Source organism: Herpailurus yagouaroundi, unplaced genomic scaffold, assembly GCF_014898765.1.
Source record: "Herpailurus yagouaroundi ecotype Mexico unplaced genomic scaffold, PumYag 199, whole genome shotgun sequence".
Taxonomy (NCBI): Eukaryota; Metazoa; Chordata; class Mammalia; order Carnivora; family Felidae; genus Herpailurus; species Herpailurus yagouaroundi.
In genome coordinates this window covers 10,380,245-10,398,243 of record NW_024412430.1, presented here as the reverse complement: position 1 = coordinate 10,398,243, position 17,999 = coordinate 10,380,245, and the positions used below count along the sequence as shown (strand labels likewise).

Below are 17,999 nucleotides of genomic sequence, written 5' to 3'. Positions count from 1 at the left end.
TCTTTAAAAACATGGAAGTGTAATAATCATTTTCACACTAAAAAAATTCCTTGTAAGTACCATTAAAGGGGCGCCTGAGTGGCTCAGTCAGTTAAGCCTCTGATTCTTGGTTTCTGATCAGGTCATGATCTTGCAGTTCAAGTCCTGTATCAGGCTCTGCACTGACAGTGCGGAGCCTGCTTAGGATTCTCTCTCTCTGCCCCTCCCATGCTCCCTCTCTTAATATAAATAAACTTAAAAAAAAAAAAAAGTAAGTACCGTTAAATATCCAGCTTCTGATCATCCCATGGATGCCAGGAGGAATGTAACTTAAAAAATCATTTTGATTGATAGTATATGGTAATTAAAATATTTTCTTTTCCTTATATTCAGATTCGTGACAATAAAAAATTAAGAGTAAATGCTGTTATTGCTCCCAAGAGTTCATATGCAGACAAAGCCCCTTCACGATCTCTGAATGACCTCAAGTAAGTCTTAAAAATACTATTAGAACTAACCTGTTACTTTGAATATTGAATAACCATGTTTAGCTCTTACATATATTTTAATTATCTCTCACATAAATATGGATGTTATAGGCTGTATTATTCCTTTTTAGGATCTCTACTTAAGTCTAAAATAAGGAAATATCTAAGAACAGACAAACCATGGAATACTTACTATATGATGGTGATGTTTCAAATCAGTGCAATAATATTGGACTGTTTACTAAAAGATCCTAAAATAGTTGGTTAGGTATTGGGAAAATAAAACAAATCATCACTTCATAACGCAGAAATAATTCCAGAAGGACTAAATGGAAAATTTGCAATTATAGAACAGCTATAAGTAATTAACTCTGGATGTAAGTAGACATTCTAAATGTAAACACAATGGAAGAAACAAAAAAGATTAAAATAGTTTGTAATCATGAATATATTAATATACTTTTCTGACAAAGAAGTCTTAATCACTTAAGTGATTTTAAAAGACACCAAGAAAAACTTTTTCTGTACTATCATTAAATTACATTTTGTTTATTTGCCACTTGTCGACTGTCAGATTTCTGTAAATGATTTTTAAGAAGAAAAATCTAAGAAGTGCTTTTCATTTCAGACAGTATGGGTTTTTCTCTTACTTGCGAGAGTTATTTGATGCACCTGATCCCGTCATGAGCTTTCTTTGCTGCCATTATCATATTCATGAAGTTCCTGTAGGAACTGAAAGGACCAGAGAAAAAATTGAACGGGTAAGGAAGTACTGAATCAGTACCCAAACCTTGTTTTGTTCAAACTTCTTGGGGCACCTGGGTGGCTCAGTCGGTTAAGCGTCCGACTTGGGCTCAGGTCACAATCTTTCTGTTCGTGAGTTCGAGCCCCGTGTTGGGCTCTGTGCTGACAGCTCGGAGCCTGGAGCCTGCTTCCGATTCTCTGTCTCCCTCGCTCTCTGCCCCTCCCCCATGTGTGCATGCTCTCACATGCTCTCTCTCTCAAAAATAAATATTAAAAAAAAAATTAAAAAAAAAAACTTCTTAGCATATTCAAGAAGTAGGTCATTCTGTTGTTTTTAACCACACAGATTCTTTGTATTTTACATTTTTTAATACAACAGAAAACTGTTGACTAATACTTTATGACAGGTGTGATGTGCAGGCCCCTAGAGTAAATACTCTAGATCTTTATTTATTGAAGAAAGCTGAGGCCTGTAAAGAGACACCTGTCACTCTTACCTCACTTTTTTCCTGCTTGACAAACCTATGTTGAGACATTATATTAATGGTTTTGTCATTTAAGGTCTCATATTCTAGATTATTTTTCAGATACATTACACTTTAGGATGATAGGCTGGGATAGAGAACTGTTTCGGTAAGCCCTTTCTTTAAGCTGCTGCTTAAGATTATTTCATATATGAGGGTCGCCTGGGTGGCTCAGTCAGTTAAGCATCTGACTCCTGATTTTGGCTCAGGTCATGAGCTCACGGTTTGTGAGTTCAAGTTCCACATTGCCCTCTGCTCTGTCAGTACACAGAACCTGCTTGGGAATCTCTGTCTACTCTCTCTGTGTCCCTCCCCCACTCGTTCTGTCTCTCTCTCACAAAACTAAATAAACTTAAAAAAAATATTATCTTCTATATGAATGACCTCCATTTTAGGATCTCATTTTCCTGGCTAGCATAGCACACAAACTCATAGCTCCCATATTCTGCTAATGCTGCTGGGAGTTCTTTACTCCTCATATAAATCTCCAAGACTCCAAAATATATTCATTGCTTCTGTTACAGACAGAAACAGGAAAGAAATCTCTTCATCCAAAACAGGTTTTTTTCATAACACCAGGCTGCATATTTTTGCTTGTAAGTATCTAGGACCCAGCTAGAGACCTAACTACTATTACATTGGATTTATTTAAAAATATGTTTTAAAATTTTAACACCTCATGTATCAGTATCCCTAGGACAATTTATTTGTAATATAGGGACTCTTTGTACTTTACTGACAGCAGATAAGAAATGAGGGCTCATTACCAATGCATTTTGCCAGGGGGCGTGGACACCTCACCAAGCTAATTATAGTAAGTTGCCCGTGTCTTTGATTAAAAATTACATTCTGGGAAATATTTGGGGAAATGAATACTAGAACTCTGTATGTGGGTACACCTCTTTTCTATCTTATGAAAACAGGATAAGACCATACATGGAATTGTTCTCATTAATTTCCAGGACTCTCCCCTTTGGTTAAAGGATCTCCTGCCAGCCTTAACTCAGGGTGTCCTTTTTGCTGGGAGTGCCCTTCCCTCACCATCTCTATCAATTTAAATTCATTAGAACTAGAGTAGGCTAACTTCTTCTAGGCTTTCCTTTCATTCCAGAGTATTCAGCAGTTTATAGATGCCACGCTATACGTTGTTGAACTGAGGGTGCTTAAGTATGTCTAATTTCTTTAGACTATAAACTTCTGGTTAGAAGCAAGCCACAAGAGTATTGGTGGTGAGGCTGCAGATATCAGAAAAAACTGTACTACAAAAGGCTATTCTTAACTAATATACAGAAATATAGTAACACTTTTGTGTTTAGAACGTGCTTTAGTTTACGGAACTTTTTTTTTTCAACGTTTATTTATTTTTGGGACAGAGAGAGACAGAGCATGAACGGGGGAGGGGCAGAGAGAGAGGGAGACACAGAATCGGAAACAGGCTCCAGGCTCTGAGCCATCAGCCCAGAGCCCGACGCGGGGCTCGAACTCACGGACCGCGAGATCGTGACCTGGCTGAAGTCGGACGCTTAACCGACTGCGCCACCAAGGCGCCCCTTACGGAACTTTTTGTATAAGTTCTTGAGAGACAAGATCTCCAAAAAATGCAAAGAAAAAGTTTGAAGTAAAGTGTTTCCATTTAAGTATTCTTCCAAATATACAGGAATTGAATGTGATCATGTGTCTCTAAACAGTAGAACTGAGGGAAGGTGAGAGTAAATGATTTACTTGAGCTCCCCACATTTCTGTCTCTCGGGCAGCTGGTTCCTCTTATCTCCTCCGTAGATCTAGCAAAGCTCCAAAAGGACACTTACATAGGAGAGATTGTAAAGTCAGGTAGAAACGTAGCCACCTTTGCTACAGATGTTTTGGTTTTCTCCCTTCTCTCTTCTTCAGTGTTTTCCATAATAATAATCTGAAGTGTATCAGCCACCTTTTTAGAGATGTACCTGGAAAAGTTTTAAAAAGAAAGAAAATATATTTTGATCTTCTAAAATGGACTTGGTCTGTGTTTTCAATGGTTTAATCCTTTTAAAAATATTTAATTACTATTACATGTGCACTAATACTTGTTTGACATTGTTTGACAGGTAATACAAGAAACCCGGTTAAAACAAATGTACACAGCAGAAGAAAAGTACGTAGTGAAAACTTCCTTTTATTCAAACAAAGTTATTTCTAGCAACACATCCCTGAAAGTAGCCCAGTTTCTCACAGTCACCGTGGACCTAGAGCAAAGAAGACACTTAGAAGAACAGCTAAAGGTTGGTTATTTTGAGTACTGTATTAGAAAATATTAACTGGATTTGTAATACTTTAAGTAGATCTGTTTTTAAAATAATTTTGAATATCTCATAGGAAATTAATAGAAAACTGCAAGCCGTGGAAGCAGGGCTGATTGCCCTGTATGAGAGAAACAAGCATCTAGAACACAAAGACAATGAACTTAGACAGAAGAAGAAGGAGCTTCTTGAAAGGAAAACCAAGAAAAGACAACTGGAGCAAAAAATTAGTTCCAAACTAGGAAGGTACCATTCAGCCCCTTTGGGTAGAGGGGGCGGGCACAAAGCACTGCCAGGCTATTATGAGTTACATAGGCATACCTCGTTTTATTGCGCTTTGCAGATGCTGCGTTGTTTTCTTTCGTGTTGTTTACAAATTGAAGGTCTGGCAACCCTGTGTCAAGCAAGTCTGTTGGCACCATGTTTCCAGTAGCTTTTGTTTATGTTGTGCCTCTCACATTTTGGCGATTCTCACATTATTTCAAACTATTTGATTATGTGTTGTGATCAGTGATTAGGACTCTGAAATCTCAGATAACTTAGCATTCTTAAGCAGCAAAGTATTCTTTAATTAAGGTACGTACATTGTTTTTAGATACAACGCTGTGGCCCACAGACTATAGACATATAGTCTATGTGGCCCATAGACTATAGCATAGTGTAAGCATGACTCTTACACGCATTGGGAAACCACAAAATTCTTTTGACCTGCTTTATTGCAGTGGTCTGGAACCAAATCTGCAATATTTCTGAGGTATGCCTGTACCCTGTAAGGCTGATGCAATTCCCAAAAACACGTTTTGTAATAATTTCCCTCAAACTTTAATCCTACTGCCCAAAATAAAATTGTAGGGCAAAGGTTGGTGAATTTTAAGTGCTGTTCTTCTGTCCTTTGACCGCTGGACCTCTTCCCATACTTAAAAGTTATTGAGGACCTTGAAGTTTCACTTATATATCTAGTGATATTTATACTACATTAGTAATTAAAACAGAATGTTTAAAATATTTATGAAAACCACTGTTTTCCAAACAAAATACATTTAGCAAGAAGAGTGGCATTGTTTTGCATTTTTATCAACCTCTTTTGATAAAGTTACTTGTTTATTTCATATCTGTTTTTACTTTCAGTCTATTGTGAGAGGTTGCTTTGAAGTAGATTGATAGAATTTTCAGATAGTTACCTATATCGTCTTGTTTAATATTGCATCAAAACCTGCCAAGATTGTGGTTTGTTAAAGTTCATTTGCACTGTGGAGTCTGCAATTAGTGAGGTAGATTATTCTTATGTTAAAACTCATTGTATTGTAATTGGATCTTTTACCCAGTGATCTTGTTCCATCATGCATTGGTCATTTATAGGTCTTTCAAATATTGACATTTTAGTGTGTAAAGAAAATAATTATGTTGATTTCCAATCCCATCAGAAGGATCTTTAAGAATTAGGAAGCTATCAAGCTTACAGTGGTAGATAAAGATTTTCCAAATTCTACTTTTCACTTGAAAGTTGAATTTTATCATTGGGGGCAAATATTATTAGTTATTTTTCTTGAACTGATAGGCTCACTTCATTCACTTTGGGTTGGGAGGAACAGTCTGCCAAATACCTGAGTCTAACCATAGTTTGTCTGTTATTCTTTCAAGAAAAACTGGTATTTCATGAAAAAAGTAGTCCAGCTCCCAACTCAGTCATGCAAATGCTTTTCCTTGAGGCCGCCATCATACTTTGGTATACATTAGAAGTACTGTGTACTGTATACTTCATCACGCTATTATAAAGATGTATGTAGTCAGTTACCATGGGGAGGTGGTTCAAGATGGCAACATAGGGAGATACTGAATTCCCCCCCTGCCACAGACACAGCACATCAACTGCTACATATGAAACAATTTGCTCTGAAAAAGATCAGAAAACTAGCTGAACTGCTCTTCTGTAACAAGGGATGTAAGGTCCACATCAAGGGGGGTAGGAACTACAGAGATAGGGTCTCAAAACCCCGCCCCTAGTGTGGTGACCAATACTCAGGTAGTGTTGTGATCCATATCACAAATATGGAGCTCTTCCCTGAGGAGTTTGTGCCTACAGCAGGCACCCCAACCCTTGGGACCTGCACCAGAGAGATGAGTCCCCAAAACATCTGGCTTTGGAAACCAAGGGGGCTTATATCTAGGAGAAAGGTACAGCAGTAGAGAATACAGGTTCTGCTCTTAAAGGGCTCATTCAAAGACTACAGGACCCTGGGCCAAGTAACCGTTTGAAAAGTAGTTAGCCCCTATGTGAAGGAGATTCATTTGCTAATCTTAAAGTATCCACCCAAGAGGCAGGAGCCTAATGGAAATTCCTCCTGGGACAGAGGCACTGGTGGGCACCATTTTTGCACTCCGCCTGTAACCTGCTGGCACTGGTGGGTGTATGCCATGCCCACATCCCCGCCAGAGCTAGGTGGCCAAGGTTCTGAAATGATCAGAGACAGTTCTTGGCAAGCTACTATCCCATGGCCCTGCATAGACAGCAATCAGAAACACTCTCCAGTCTTCTTGTGGAAAAGACCCCTTCGTCCTAGAACCACAGCTTCAGGGGTTCCAGGACTACCACACATCTAGAGGCTACAGAATTGTCCTCAGGCAACATGGTCTAGGAGATGTCATCTCTGTCATACTGTGTGTTGGCCTTGCCACAGCCCACCAGTACCTCCGAGAAAGGGCTCCTCTGGAGCCCTCATTTTTGCAGCAGTTTCCGAGGAGACCCCTCCAGATTGTGTGGTGTGTAAGCCAACAGGGTTTATGGTTGTGGTCCCGTAGGACTCTCTCTCTATAGTTGCATAGCTTAAAAGCTGCTGCCTGAAGTTCTGCCTTCTAGTCTAGCTTCTGTTCAGCCTGAATCTAGGGGCAGACTGAGATCCCATCCTCTGGAACACTCACAGCGCTTGGCAGTCCCTCAGCAACTGGGCTGTATCGAGGATCAATCAGGCTGCTTAGACCACAAAAGTTCATGTGACAACCAAGAGCTAAGCACAGTTGAATGACAGGGTTCATCTCCATAAGGCCAGTTCAAGACTTGTTGAAGCTTGAGAGGGTTGAAGGTTGTTTCATCTGCTGCTTAGAAATCAACACAGGACCAAAAAAGAAAAAAAAAAGAAAGAAAGAAAGAAATCAACACAGAATCAAGCAAAATGAAGAGACAAAAGAGTGCGTTCCAAATGAAAGAACAAGATAAAACACCAGAACAAGAACCATTATGAAATGGTGATAGTTTACCTAAAAAAGAATTCAAAGTAATGGTCCTAAAACAAGAGGAATGAATACAGCAAGAACTTCGCTAAGGAGAAATACAAATAAAGTCCCACACAGACTTCACAATGCTGACGAACACAGTAACTGAAACGAAAAATACACTGGAGGGATTCCAGCAACAGACTAGATGAAGCAGAAGAAAAATCAGTAATGTGGGAGACAGGGTAGTAGAATTCATCCAAAAACAATAACAAGAAATAATTTTAAAAAGTAAAAATAGCTTAAGGGACAACATCAAGCAGAGTAACTTTTGCATTATATGAGTCACAGAAGCATAAAGAGAGAAAGGAGCAGACAAACATATTTGAAGAAATAAATAACTGAGAAGTTCCCTAACCTCAGGAAGGAATAGACATCCAGATCCAGGAAGCCCAGAGAGTTCCACATGAGCACAAGAGGAAATCTCTTCTGCAGAAGAGCATTGATTTTTTTTTTTTTTTTACTGAAAACAAATCACTTTACAGTCGGATGCCAGTGACATTTGACAGTACTGGAAACCGGCATTCCTCAGTAGTGAAGAATTTACACAATGTTCAGGGCTCTTGGTGTTTCATTTAAGCATCCCTGATAGATGGGAGCATATTATTTGTGTCTGAGTATGTAACTTCATCACTTTAATGTGTACCATCTGATGTTATGAATCAAAGTATTTTATCTCAGAGAGGGAACATTCACTGGTTTATAAAATGCTCTCTACCCATCTGCTTGAAAGTGATTCATTAATGCCTGAATATTTAAAATCAGAATTCTCTTTTCATATGCTTTGAGGAACAGTAGACCCAAAGGAGTAATACACTTATGAATATGTGGAATTTATAGGAAATTTCAAATCATTAAACACTTTACCACGGAAGGGTTTTGAAAGAACTATACAAGCTGTCATAGGCCTTATGATGATTGAGATTGTATTGTAGCTACTGTCAGATGAGCTACACCTCAGTTCATCAAGGATGTGTACTGTTGAAGAGCCTAATGAAGAGTTTTAGACATCTAGACGTAGTTTAGAATTCTATTTCTAGGTTACAAGGAATTACCTGTGATAGGGCATTTGCCATTTGAAGTTCTCTGGACATCAGGGTAGGATTACATCATGTGGATGGTCTAGAACATTTGGCAAAACTGTCATGAGCACCTAATGCAGTCTGGGAAAGGCAAGTCATGTGGCTGTAGCTCACTGATCAAAGGTCCACAGTGGATTTGGCTTCACAGTCATCATATCGTTTATCATCAGTGGAATTCAAGGCCAGAGTTTGTTGTTGGTAGTCACACCATAGTAAATTAACTCAGTAGGTGGGACTGGAAGATGAGTACTTGGCATTGAAGAGTCTCTTTATGAGACAACTGCTGACAAAGGCCAAGATTCTGTGTCTGATAATCCTATAGACCCAGTCTCAACGAAGTATTGGAAAAGTGTGATCATAGCCCAGCCCCTTCTGCTTCCTTCCAGAGTTCAAGAAAATTATCTCACGCAGCAGTCTCAGACCACTCCTCAACACCAACCAAGACCCAGCAGATAGTTGCACTCCTCCCAGACAGTATGTACTAGCTCCTAAAAAGATGACACAAAGGAGGTCATTGTTTAGTCCATAAATTCCCCATCTGTTGTTCAGTCATTAATACAGCTTGATGTCTCAAGCTGCATCTGTACCAGTTCCTTAAAACATGTCTCCGTGTCAGTTTTTAGCTCAGTTATGAGCCATGCAGCATCTTGAGAGACCAATCAGAGCAACAGACTTGGATGATAGAGGCAAATATTCATCAGCCAGAAGATATAAGAAAAGAAAAATTCAAGAACAGCTTCAAATGGTCCATGGTTAAGGGCTGCAGATTTTTTTTTTTTAATTTTTAATTTTAGGGAGTGAGCAGGGGAGAGGTATAAGGGAGAGCGAGAATCTTAAGCATGCTTCACACTAAGTGCAGAGCCCGAGGCAGGGGTCAATCCCACAACACTGGGACCACGACCTGAGCCAAAATCAAGAGCAGAACACTCGACCAAATGAGCCACCCAGGCACCCCAAGGGCTGCAGTTTTTTGTTGTTGTTGTTGTTTTTTTAAAGTGATCAGCCCCTGGGTTGAATATTGATTCTGTTCAGCTTTCTTCTGAATTCATCTAACATCTTGCAGCTTGTATCTATAAATATTAATGACCAGATTAAATATTATTAACCAAAATCAAAGTGGAATGAATACTGGACACATTGGCTCCACTCTGCATAGGACACGACAGCAGCCTTTAAAAAGTACATCAAGTCAGAGTCAACAGAATATACTGAGCTGGCACAGAACGTAAACACCTCTTTCCAGTCACAGCACTCTTACAGCCCCACTGTATGGACACTATTATGATTTCGTAGCTAGAAGCATGGTCCCCATTCCACCTAGTATGCCACAAAACCGTACCCAAAGTGCTGCAGTAACTGCATTCACTCAGGACAGACAAGATTTTCTCAAGGTCAGCAGTTTGTGATTAGAGATTAAATTACTAACTGCTCCTGTAGCTTATGGGGCCGTCTTGGTACCTAGCACTATGCTTACAGGTCAGGTGGTGACTGCCTGCCCTACTTTGGCTACACAGCAGCAGCAGCCGCAGCCACAGCCACAGACTTTATCAGTCACGCGGCACAGTTCCCAGGAATCTCCGGCTCAGCTCACCCAACTACTGCAGCAGTTTTTACAGACTTGAAGGATCCTCAGGGAGCATCCTTGAAATCAGCATATCCTCTCTGCTGCTTTTCCACTACAACAGAGCACTTTCCCCACGATCACATTACCAGCAATACCGGTCTCAGCAACAGCAATATGAGTCGGCACAGGACTGACAGTTTGACCTGTTCTTCTAGGGTTCACCCACGGTAGCACATATGCCTCTTCTGACCTCCAGGAAGGAGGGGATTGGCCATCAAGAGTTGCTCAGATGGTCTGAAGCTAGGAGAAGTCCTGGCAGCTTCACAAGAGGCAGTGTTGAATGTTCTAGTTCCTGGAATTAGTTAGCAGGGAAAATGCTGCCTATTGCTCCAAATACACATTAAATACCAGCCAACAGGAGATGATCTTGGGGCCATAGCCAATTCTGACAGTGTTCTACTTGCCCATCTATTTTTCGATGGAGAAAAGTGTATTGCCAAATGTCAAGCTCAGCTGTGAAACATGATCTTCAGTCATCAGAAAGGCACCAACATTATTAGTAATTTAGTGGTTCTGTGCCTGTTTTCAGGTGTTAGAGGACACATCACTGTCGTGTTTGGTTTGCTTACAATAATGCCATGAAGGTAGTCTAGAAGACTCAGTAGGCCCTTTCTCTCTTCCTCTCCTTTTCCAGATAAGGATAGAACAGTAGTTAGTGTCAGAAATTATAGTAAGGACTGTATATGACAAGTGTATAGCTAACCTCATATTCAACAGTGAAAAGCTAAAGTCTTTTCCTTTAATATCAGGATCAAGGCCAGGAGGCCCCCACTCTGTGCACTTTTATTCAGCACAGTATTAGAAGTGCTAGGGGCACCTGGGTAACTCAGTCAGTTAAGCATCAGACTCTTGATTTTAGCTCAGGTCATGATCTCACGGTTGTGAGATTGAGCCCCACGTTGGGCACTGTGCTGAATGTGGAGCCTGCTTGAGATTCTCTGCCTCTCTCCCGGTCCTGTGCTCTCTTAAAAAAAAAAAAAAAAAATCTGTCCCTCTGCTTGAAAAAAAGCAAGCAAGCCTAGCTAGAGCAATTAGGCAAGAGAGAAAAAGCAAAAGAAGTAAAACTGTCACTATTTGTGAGTGACAGGATTTTACATAGAAAACCCTAAACCTTTCTCTACCAAAACAAACTGGTAGAACTAATCAACAACTTCGATAAAGTTGCAGGGTACAAAATCACCATACAAAAATCTGTTGTATTTTTATATACTAACAAGGTACTCTGAAAGGTGAATTAAGAAAACAGTCCCAGGGCACCTGGGTGGCTCAGTCGGTTAAGCGTCTTGACTTCACCTCAGGTCATGATTTCATGGTTGGTGGGTTCGAGCCCTGTATACTGACAGCTATGAGCCTGGAGCCTGCTTCAGATTCTGTGTCTCCCTCTCTGCCCCTTCCCCACTCAGTGTGTCTCTCTTTCAAAAATAGGTAACAAAAAACATTAATAATTAAAAAAAAAAAGAAAAAAACAGCCCCATTTACAAAAGAAAATGAAAAAGCAAATGCAAAGGAGTAACTTTGATCAATGAGGTAGAAGACCTGTATAGTGAACACTGTAACACATTGAGGAAATAAACTGAATAGGACATAAATAATTAGTAATTATTATTACTATTATTAGTAATTCTGTGCTCATGGATCAGAAGATTGTTTAAATGTCCATATTTCCCATAGCCATCTGTAGATTCAGCGCAAGTCCCATTCATTTCCAAATTCCAGTGGCATTTTTCAGAATTCGAACAACTCCTAAAAATTTTGGGGACCATAAAAGATACCAAATAACTAAATCAATCTTAAGAAAAAATAAACCTGAAGGCATGACATTCCCTGATTTCAAATTATATCACAAAGCTATATTAAAACAGTTAGGGTATTGACATAAATACACATAGATCATTACCACAGAACAGAGAGCCCACAAATAAACACATGTATCTGTGGTCAATTAATTTGTGACAAAAGAGGTAAGAATATACAATGAGGAAAGGGTAGTCTCTTCAATACATGGTGCTGGGAAAACTGGACCACTGTCTTACACCATGCAGAAAAATCAACTTAAAATGAGTTAGAGACTTGAATGTAAGAACAGAAATCATAAAGCTCCTGGAAAACGACAGGCGGTAAGTTTCCTGACATGGATGGATGTTGGCAGTAATTATTTTGGAATCAACTTCAAAGGCCTCGGTAACAAAGCGAAAATAAACAAATGGGACTGTATCAAACTAAAAAGCTTCTGCACGGTAAAGGAAACCATCGACACACCAAGAAAGCAACCTATGGAATGGGAGAAGATACTTGCAAATCATATATTGGATAAGGGCTTAATATCTAAAATCTGTAAAGAACTCATTCAAGTCAATAGCAAAAAAACCAATCTATAACAGATGGGCAGAGGATCTGAATAGACATTTTTTCAAAGACCTACAGATGACCAAGAGGCACATGAGTTAAAAATAGAACTACCATACGATCCAGTAATTCCACTTCGGGCTGTTCATTCAAGGAAATGAAAGCACGGATTTGAAAAGATACCTTTTGTGGTCATTGCAGCATTATTTACAAAAGCCAAGACATGGAAGCAACGTAAGTGTCCACTGATGGATGAATGAGTAAAGAAGATGTGAGAGACGTGCACACGCTGCAATATTACTAAGCCATTAAAAGAATGAAATCTTGGGGCACCTGGGTAGCTCAGTCGTTTCAGCGTCTGACTTCAGCTCAGGCCATGATCTCACAGTCCATGAGTTTAAGCCCCACGTCAGGCTCTGTGCTGACAGCTCAGAGCCTGGAACCTGCTTCGGATTCTTTGTCTCTCTCTTTCTCTGCTCCTCTCCCACTCTTTCTCTGTCTCTCAAAAATAAATAAATAAATGTTAAAAAAAAAGGGGGGGGGCATTTAAAAAAAATAAGAGAATGAAATCTTGTGACAACAGAAGTGGAACTTGAGGGTATTATGCTAAGTGAAATAAGTCAGAAAGACAAATACCATTTGATTGCCCTGTAGTTGAAAAAACAAATGAACAAACAAAACAATGCATAGATAACAGAAAGGGGATTGGTGGTTGCCAGAGAGAGGAGTGTTGGGGGGCTGATTACTTGGGTAAAGGTCATCAAGAGGTACACACCTGCAGTTATAAAAACTCATGGGAATGTAATGTATGGCATGTGACTGCGGGTAATAATACTGTATTGCATATTTGAAAGTGGCTGAGAGAGTAGATCTTAAAAGTGTTCATTACTAGAAAGAAAACTTACAACTATGGTGACAAACGTTGACAAGATTTTTGTGGTGATCATTTTGCAATGTATACAAATATCAAATCATTACATTGTACACTGGAAACTAATACAACGTTAGGTCAGTTATACTTGAAGTAAAAAAATAACATACTCAAAATACACGATTTAATAAAATTAATTTTTACTGTCATCAAGAATATGAATTTGACATTTTAAAATATCTATTAACTATAAGTACACTGTGGGGCTACTACCCAGATTCATTCTAGAGTGCTTGCATTTTTATTCACCACTGCTGGTGTACCATCAGTACAAATATCACTACAGTGAAAAGGGCAACTGAGATCATCTTACAACAGTGAAAATGGTTCATGATTCACCTGAAATGGTTTCAGGGATCCCCAGAGGTCTCTGAACCACGCTTTGAGAACCACTGACCTAGACTTGTATCCATTGAATTTGGATTGGTGGGAGAGGAGAGAGGAAGGTACAGGCAGGGAGATTATCAATCCAAGCTATTAGGCTATGCGCTTTCTCACCGATTCTGAAAGTAGTAATAGGCAAGGAGGAGAATATGCTGATTTTCACAGAAGAGGATGGGCAACTGGGGCGTGTATCTCCTTCAATTGTAATCTCCCTTATTACAAGTAGAATTGCGTTTGCTTGGCCTTAATGGACAGATTCCACAGAATCCTATAAAAAGATGTGAATAGTCTTCACAAGTCTTTTCCTAAAAGATAACTGCCAAGATAACTTACTGTGAATGTCCCTGCAACCGTTCTCAGAACTGACTATATATTTTGTTTTGTATTTGGATATTTTATAGAAAGTGGAATATAGAAGGGGGTATAAAAGCTATTGGGGGGTTCTTTCTAGGGGAAAGGAACATGGCTTCCAGTTTAAAGGTGTTCCCCATGTCCTGCCTCAGACCTTTTTGTGATTATTCTTTTATGACTTTCTCTGTAAAGATTTAGATATGACTGACATAGTCAATCTTTGATAGTAAGTGACCATTCGTTGCCTTTAGTTATCTGTTTACCTTGACCTAATATAGTATGTGGTTTTAAATACATTTGTTTTTTTTTTTTTTTAATTTTTTTTTTCAACGTTTATTTATTTATTTTTGGGACAGAGAGAGACAGAGCATGAACGGGCGAGGGGCAGAGAGAGAGGGAGACACAGAATCGGAAACAGGCTCCAGGCTCTGAGCCATCGGCCCAGAGCCCGACGCGAGGCTCGAACTCACGGACCGCGAGATCGTGACCTGGCTGAAGTCGGCCGCTTAACCGACTGCGCCACCCAGGCGCCCCTTAAATACATTTGTAAATTGAATCATATATGAAATGCAGTAAGAGAATTTTTTTTTAAGTAAACAATTGTCCATTAACTATTACCGGACAAATAATGTACCTTGGTTGCTTAAAGCAAGATATTATTTAGTCTGGCTGCCCAGGTTTTTCATCTCTACGCCTCTTTTCAGCCTTCACCTTTCGCGTCATTTCTATCTTTAATCATCTATAAGACACTTAACCTTTTCTGTTTGACCGTTCTGTCGGACCCATGGTCTAAAACTCAACTTTCTCTGTATAATGTTGTTTTTTGTAGTGAAATGGCCTTTCATACCCATCACCCCACCACCTGTAGTTACAACACTCCTTTCCTTTAGATGGACTTTCAAATTTTCCCAGTCTCCTTTCACTTGACCTATTTCACCTCAGCTCCCTAGCCTCCTCCACACTCTCTTCCATGTTCTGTTGAAGCCCCTCTCTGCCACATCTGCTGAACTTGTTCATCCTTGTTTATTATTGCTTCCAAAGTGTGTTCTTGCCTTTACCTTACTTTTGCCCTGGAGGCAACGCGGCGGAGTAGAAAGTACTTGGACTTTGGTGTCAGACACCTCTTACCACATACTATACATGATCTTATGTAACTTAATTAATTTCTGATCCTTAGTTTCATCTCAGATAACAAAGTATTAATTTTTAGGATTGTTGTATTACCCTTTTACTATATATTTTGAATCTGTTAATCAAATCTCCCAGTTAAGCTCCTTAAGGTGAGTGATTGTGTGTAAACAACATTAATAACAACAGTAGTAAATAATATTTATCAATCAGTTCAGGGCCAGGCAGTATACTAAGTGTGTTGCATATTTTACCTTTTTTAAAGCTTCACCATTGCCCTATAGGAGAAGTATTATTTTTTGCAGTTTATAGATAAGGAAACTAAAGTTCAGAAGAGTAACTTGTCTGGTTACACTGCTCATTATTGGCAAAAGGAGATTCAGATCCATCTTTTTGACCCTAGGTCCTACACCATTATGGCATCATTACTTCAACTGTGCTGGGCACATAGTGTCTCAACAGATACATTTTGATCCTGCATGGTCACATGATTGTTTAGTCCAGTAGCCAGTAGTTTATGTCTGAGTAGCTTTGCTAAAAAGCCCATGAAACGGCAGGAGACCTGGGCGCAGTCCTTGTGTTAACTCCGATTTCTACACGATTATGTGTTTCATATAGTTTAAAGCTGATGGAACAGGATACTTGCAACCTTGAGGAGGAAGAGCGAAAAGCAAGTACCAAAATCAAGGAAATCAATGTTCAAAAAGCAAAACTTGTTACTGAATTAACAAACTTTGTAAAGGTAAGGCATTTTCTTAATTTTGGTCACTTTATTATGGCAGGTAGATAAGTACATAGATTAAAAAAACTCTTGCTAAGATTTTACCATTGACAGTTTTAACTTTGCTTGATATTTCTCATTATAGGTCAATAATTTGGTTAAAAGCACTCATTAAGCTAAATTATTTTATTCCAGATGATTCAGTTAAATCCAGAGAAAGATATTTTAAAAGTCTCTTGTAAGAAATAGTTGTAAAAAGAACTCTTTGAGGTATCAGATTAGAAAAATGTTATTTTTCTCCTGGTTTGTAATTTTTTAAAAAACTATATATTTTTTTTCCTTAGTTGAAAAACAAATTAAACTTTCAGGGGTTTTTGTTCCTAGATTTGTACTTCTTTGCATATACAAAAAGTTGATTTAATTCTTCAAAATACTACAGTGATCTCTGAGAAGAACAAATTAGAATCAGATTACATGGCTGCTTCATCACAGCTCCGTCTCACAGAGGTACAATTTTTGCTTTTAGTTTTTGATTATGGGGTGCCAGCCTCAGACCAGTTTGAAAACCTGTATCATCATTTGAAATATGCATTTTGTTATATGCTCTCTAATTTACAAATTTAATGCATTCTGCTGATGAGGAAGCCCTGTGTGAAACACTGTACGATGCATCTTACGTTATTGATTGGAGGAGGTGTGGTAATGTGAGAAATGAGAGCATCTTAGTCACTTGACAGGCAAAGTCTCCTATCTGTTCCCTTAACCCATAAAAACTTCAGTCATTCTGTCACCACGTAGCCACTAGCAGCTTTTATTACGGTTTGTACGTCTCATAAAGTCAACTGCAGGTGAGTTATAATCAACACTGAGAGTGGCCTTAGTGTACAGTTTTGGTGATTTAATCTTCTGTTAATATCATTCGGTGAAATGATAAATATTAAAATAGCGTGCAGAGGGTGAAATGTGATGCACTAAGGTCATGAAAATCCCCAAGAAGAACTGGCAACAAAATGATGGTGACAGTGGCATCGTCTTTTGAGTCTTCGGAATCCTTTTCCAAAAAATAGAAGAGCAGCTAGGATAGCAGCCACAAGCCCATGGACAGCGTATAGAGCAAAACTAAGTTTCAGAGTATCCCTGTTGCTGGTCCACAGTACACTCTCCCACCACCCGCCCAGAGTTAGCGTCCGACTGGACAAGGTAAGGGCACGGTCTCCAGCAAGACTCAACTTCAGTTTCTAGCCCCTTTCCCCGGAAGGCTCAAGAATAGGTCCGGGGGTGCCTGGGTGGCTTCGCTGGTTGAGCTTCTGACTTTAGCTCAGGGCATGATCTCACACTTTGTGGGTTTGAGCCCCATATCAGGCTCTCTGCTGTCAGCATGGAACCCACTTTGGGTCTTCTGTCCCCCTCTGTGTGCCCGTCCCCCACTTGCACTCTCTCTCTCAAAATAAATAAATAAACTTAAAAAAAAAAAAAAGGTAAGACAGTCGTAGGACTCAGAACCCCAACCCTCTAACCACAGGATTTGTCCTTCTGGCATTGCCTATCCCCATCTTGAGTCATCTCCTAAGCCTGAGTGTAGGTGTGATTGAAGGAGAAGTGTAGCTCCTCGTGAATAACAAAGACATTCCTATCACTCAGAAAATTCCTAGGGCTTTACAGTCTCCTTCCCAAGAACCAGGGAGTAAGGCCTGATTCTTTCTTACACAACACCTGCGAACTCCAGAATATCAGCAGGGAAGATTAAGTCAGCAGCAAGCTAGCGTGGTATCAGGAAGTACGTGCTAAGCAGAGGGAAAGCTCAGAGAAGCCAAAAATGAGGTCACCAGCAGGTTCTCCTTTCTAAAGGAAAGAGGCCCCACTAGGTGTGGAAAGCTCTGCAGATCAGTTTGAAAACCGCTGAAGGCGACTGTCGACTCTAGGAAGGTCGATGGTGCTGTGGAGGTCCAGGCTTGGCGAACTCTCAAATTAGCCTAGACTGCTGTGCAGAAGCACGCTGCTTACTGAGAAGTAGACCTATACTTCTACTGAGTACTCAGTACTTCTACTGAGAAGTGATAGACTAGGAAGACCACAGAATTGGTATTTATATGGTTATGAGGCAGACAGGGTAGGTAACACACAACACTAAAATGGGGGAAGGGAGACAAT

General features: G+C 39.6%; 1 protein-coding gene and 1 pseudogene across 5 annotated transcripts in view; both read left to right on the top strand.

The window, feature by feature from the left end:
* The window catches only part of SMC5 (structural maintenance of chromosomes 5), a 96,674-nt gene that overhangs the window by 58,720 nt on the left and 19,955 nt on the right, over window positions 1-17,999 (top strand). For all 5 annotated transcript variants that reach the window (XM_040449377.1, XM_040449376.1, XM_040449378.1 and 2 more), the window contains exons 12-17: window positions 373-467; window positions 1,096-1,228; window positions 3,820-3,993; window positions 4,088-4,257; window positions 15,746-15,869; window positions 16,233-16,355. In XM_040449377.1, coding sequence (XP_040305311.1) covers window positions 373-467; window positions 1,096-1,228; window positions 3,820-3,993; window positions 4,088-4,257; window positions 15,746-15,869; window positions 16,233-16,355 — 819 coding nt within the window. The remainder of the gene's footprint in view (window positions 1-372; window positions 468-1,095; window positions 1,229-3,819; window positions 3,994-4,087; window positions 4,258-15,745; window positions 15,870-16,232; window positions 16,356-17,999) is intronic.
* LOC121013708 (circadian locomoter output cycles protein kaput-like) lies at window positions 7,755-9,144 on the top strand (annotated as a pseudogene).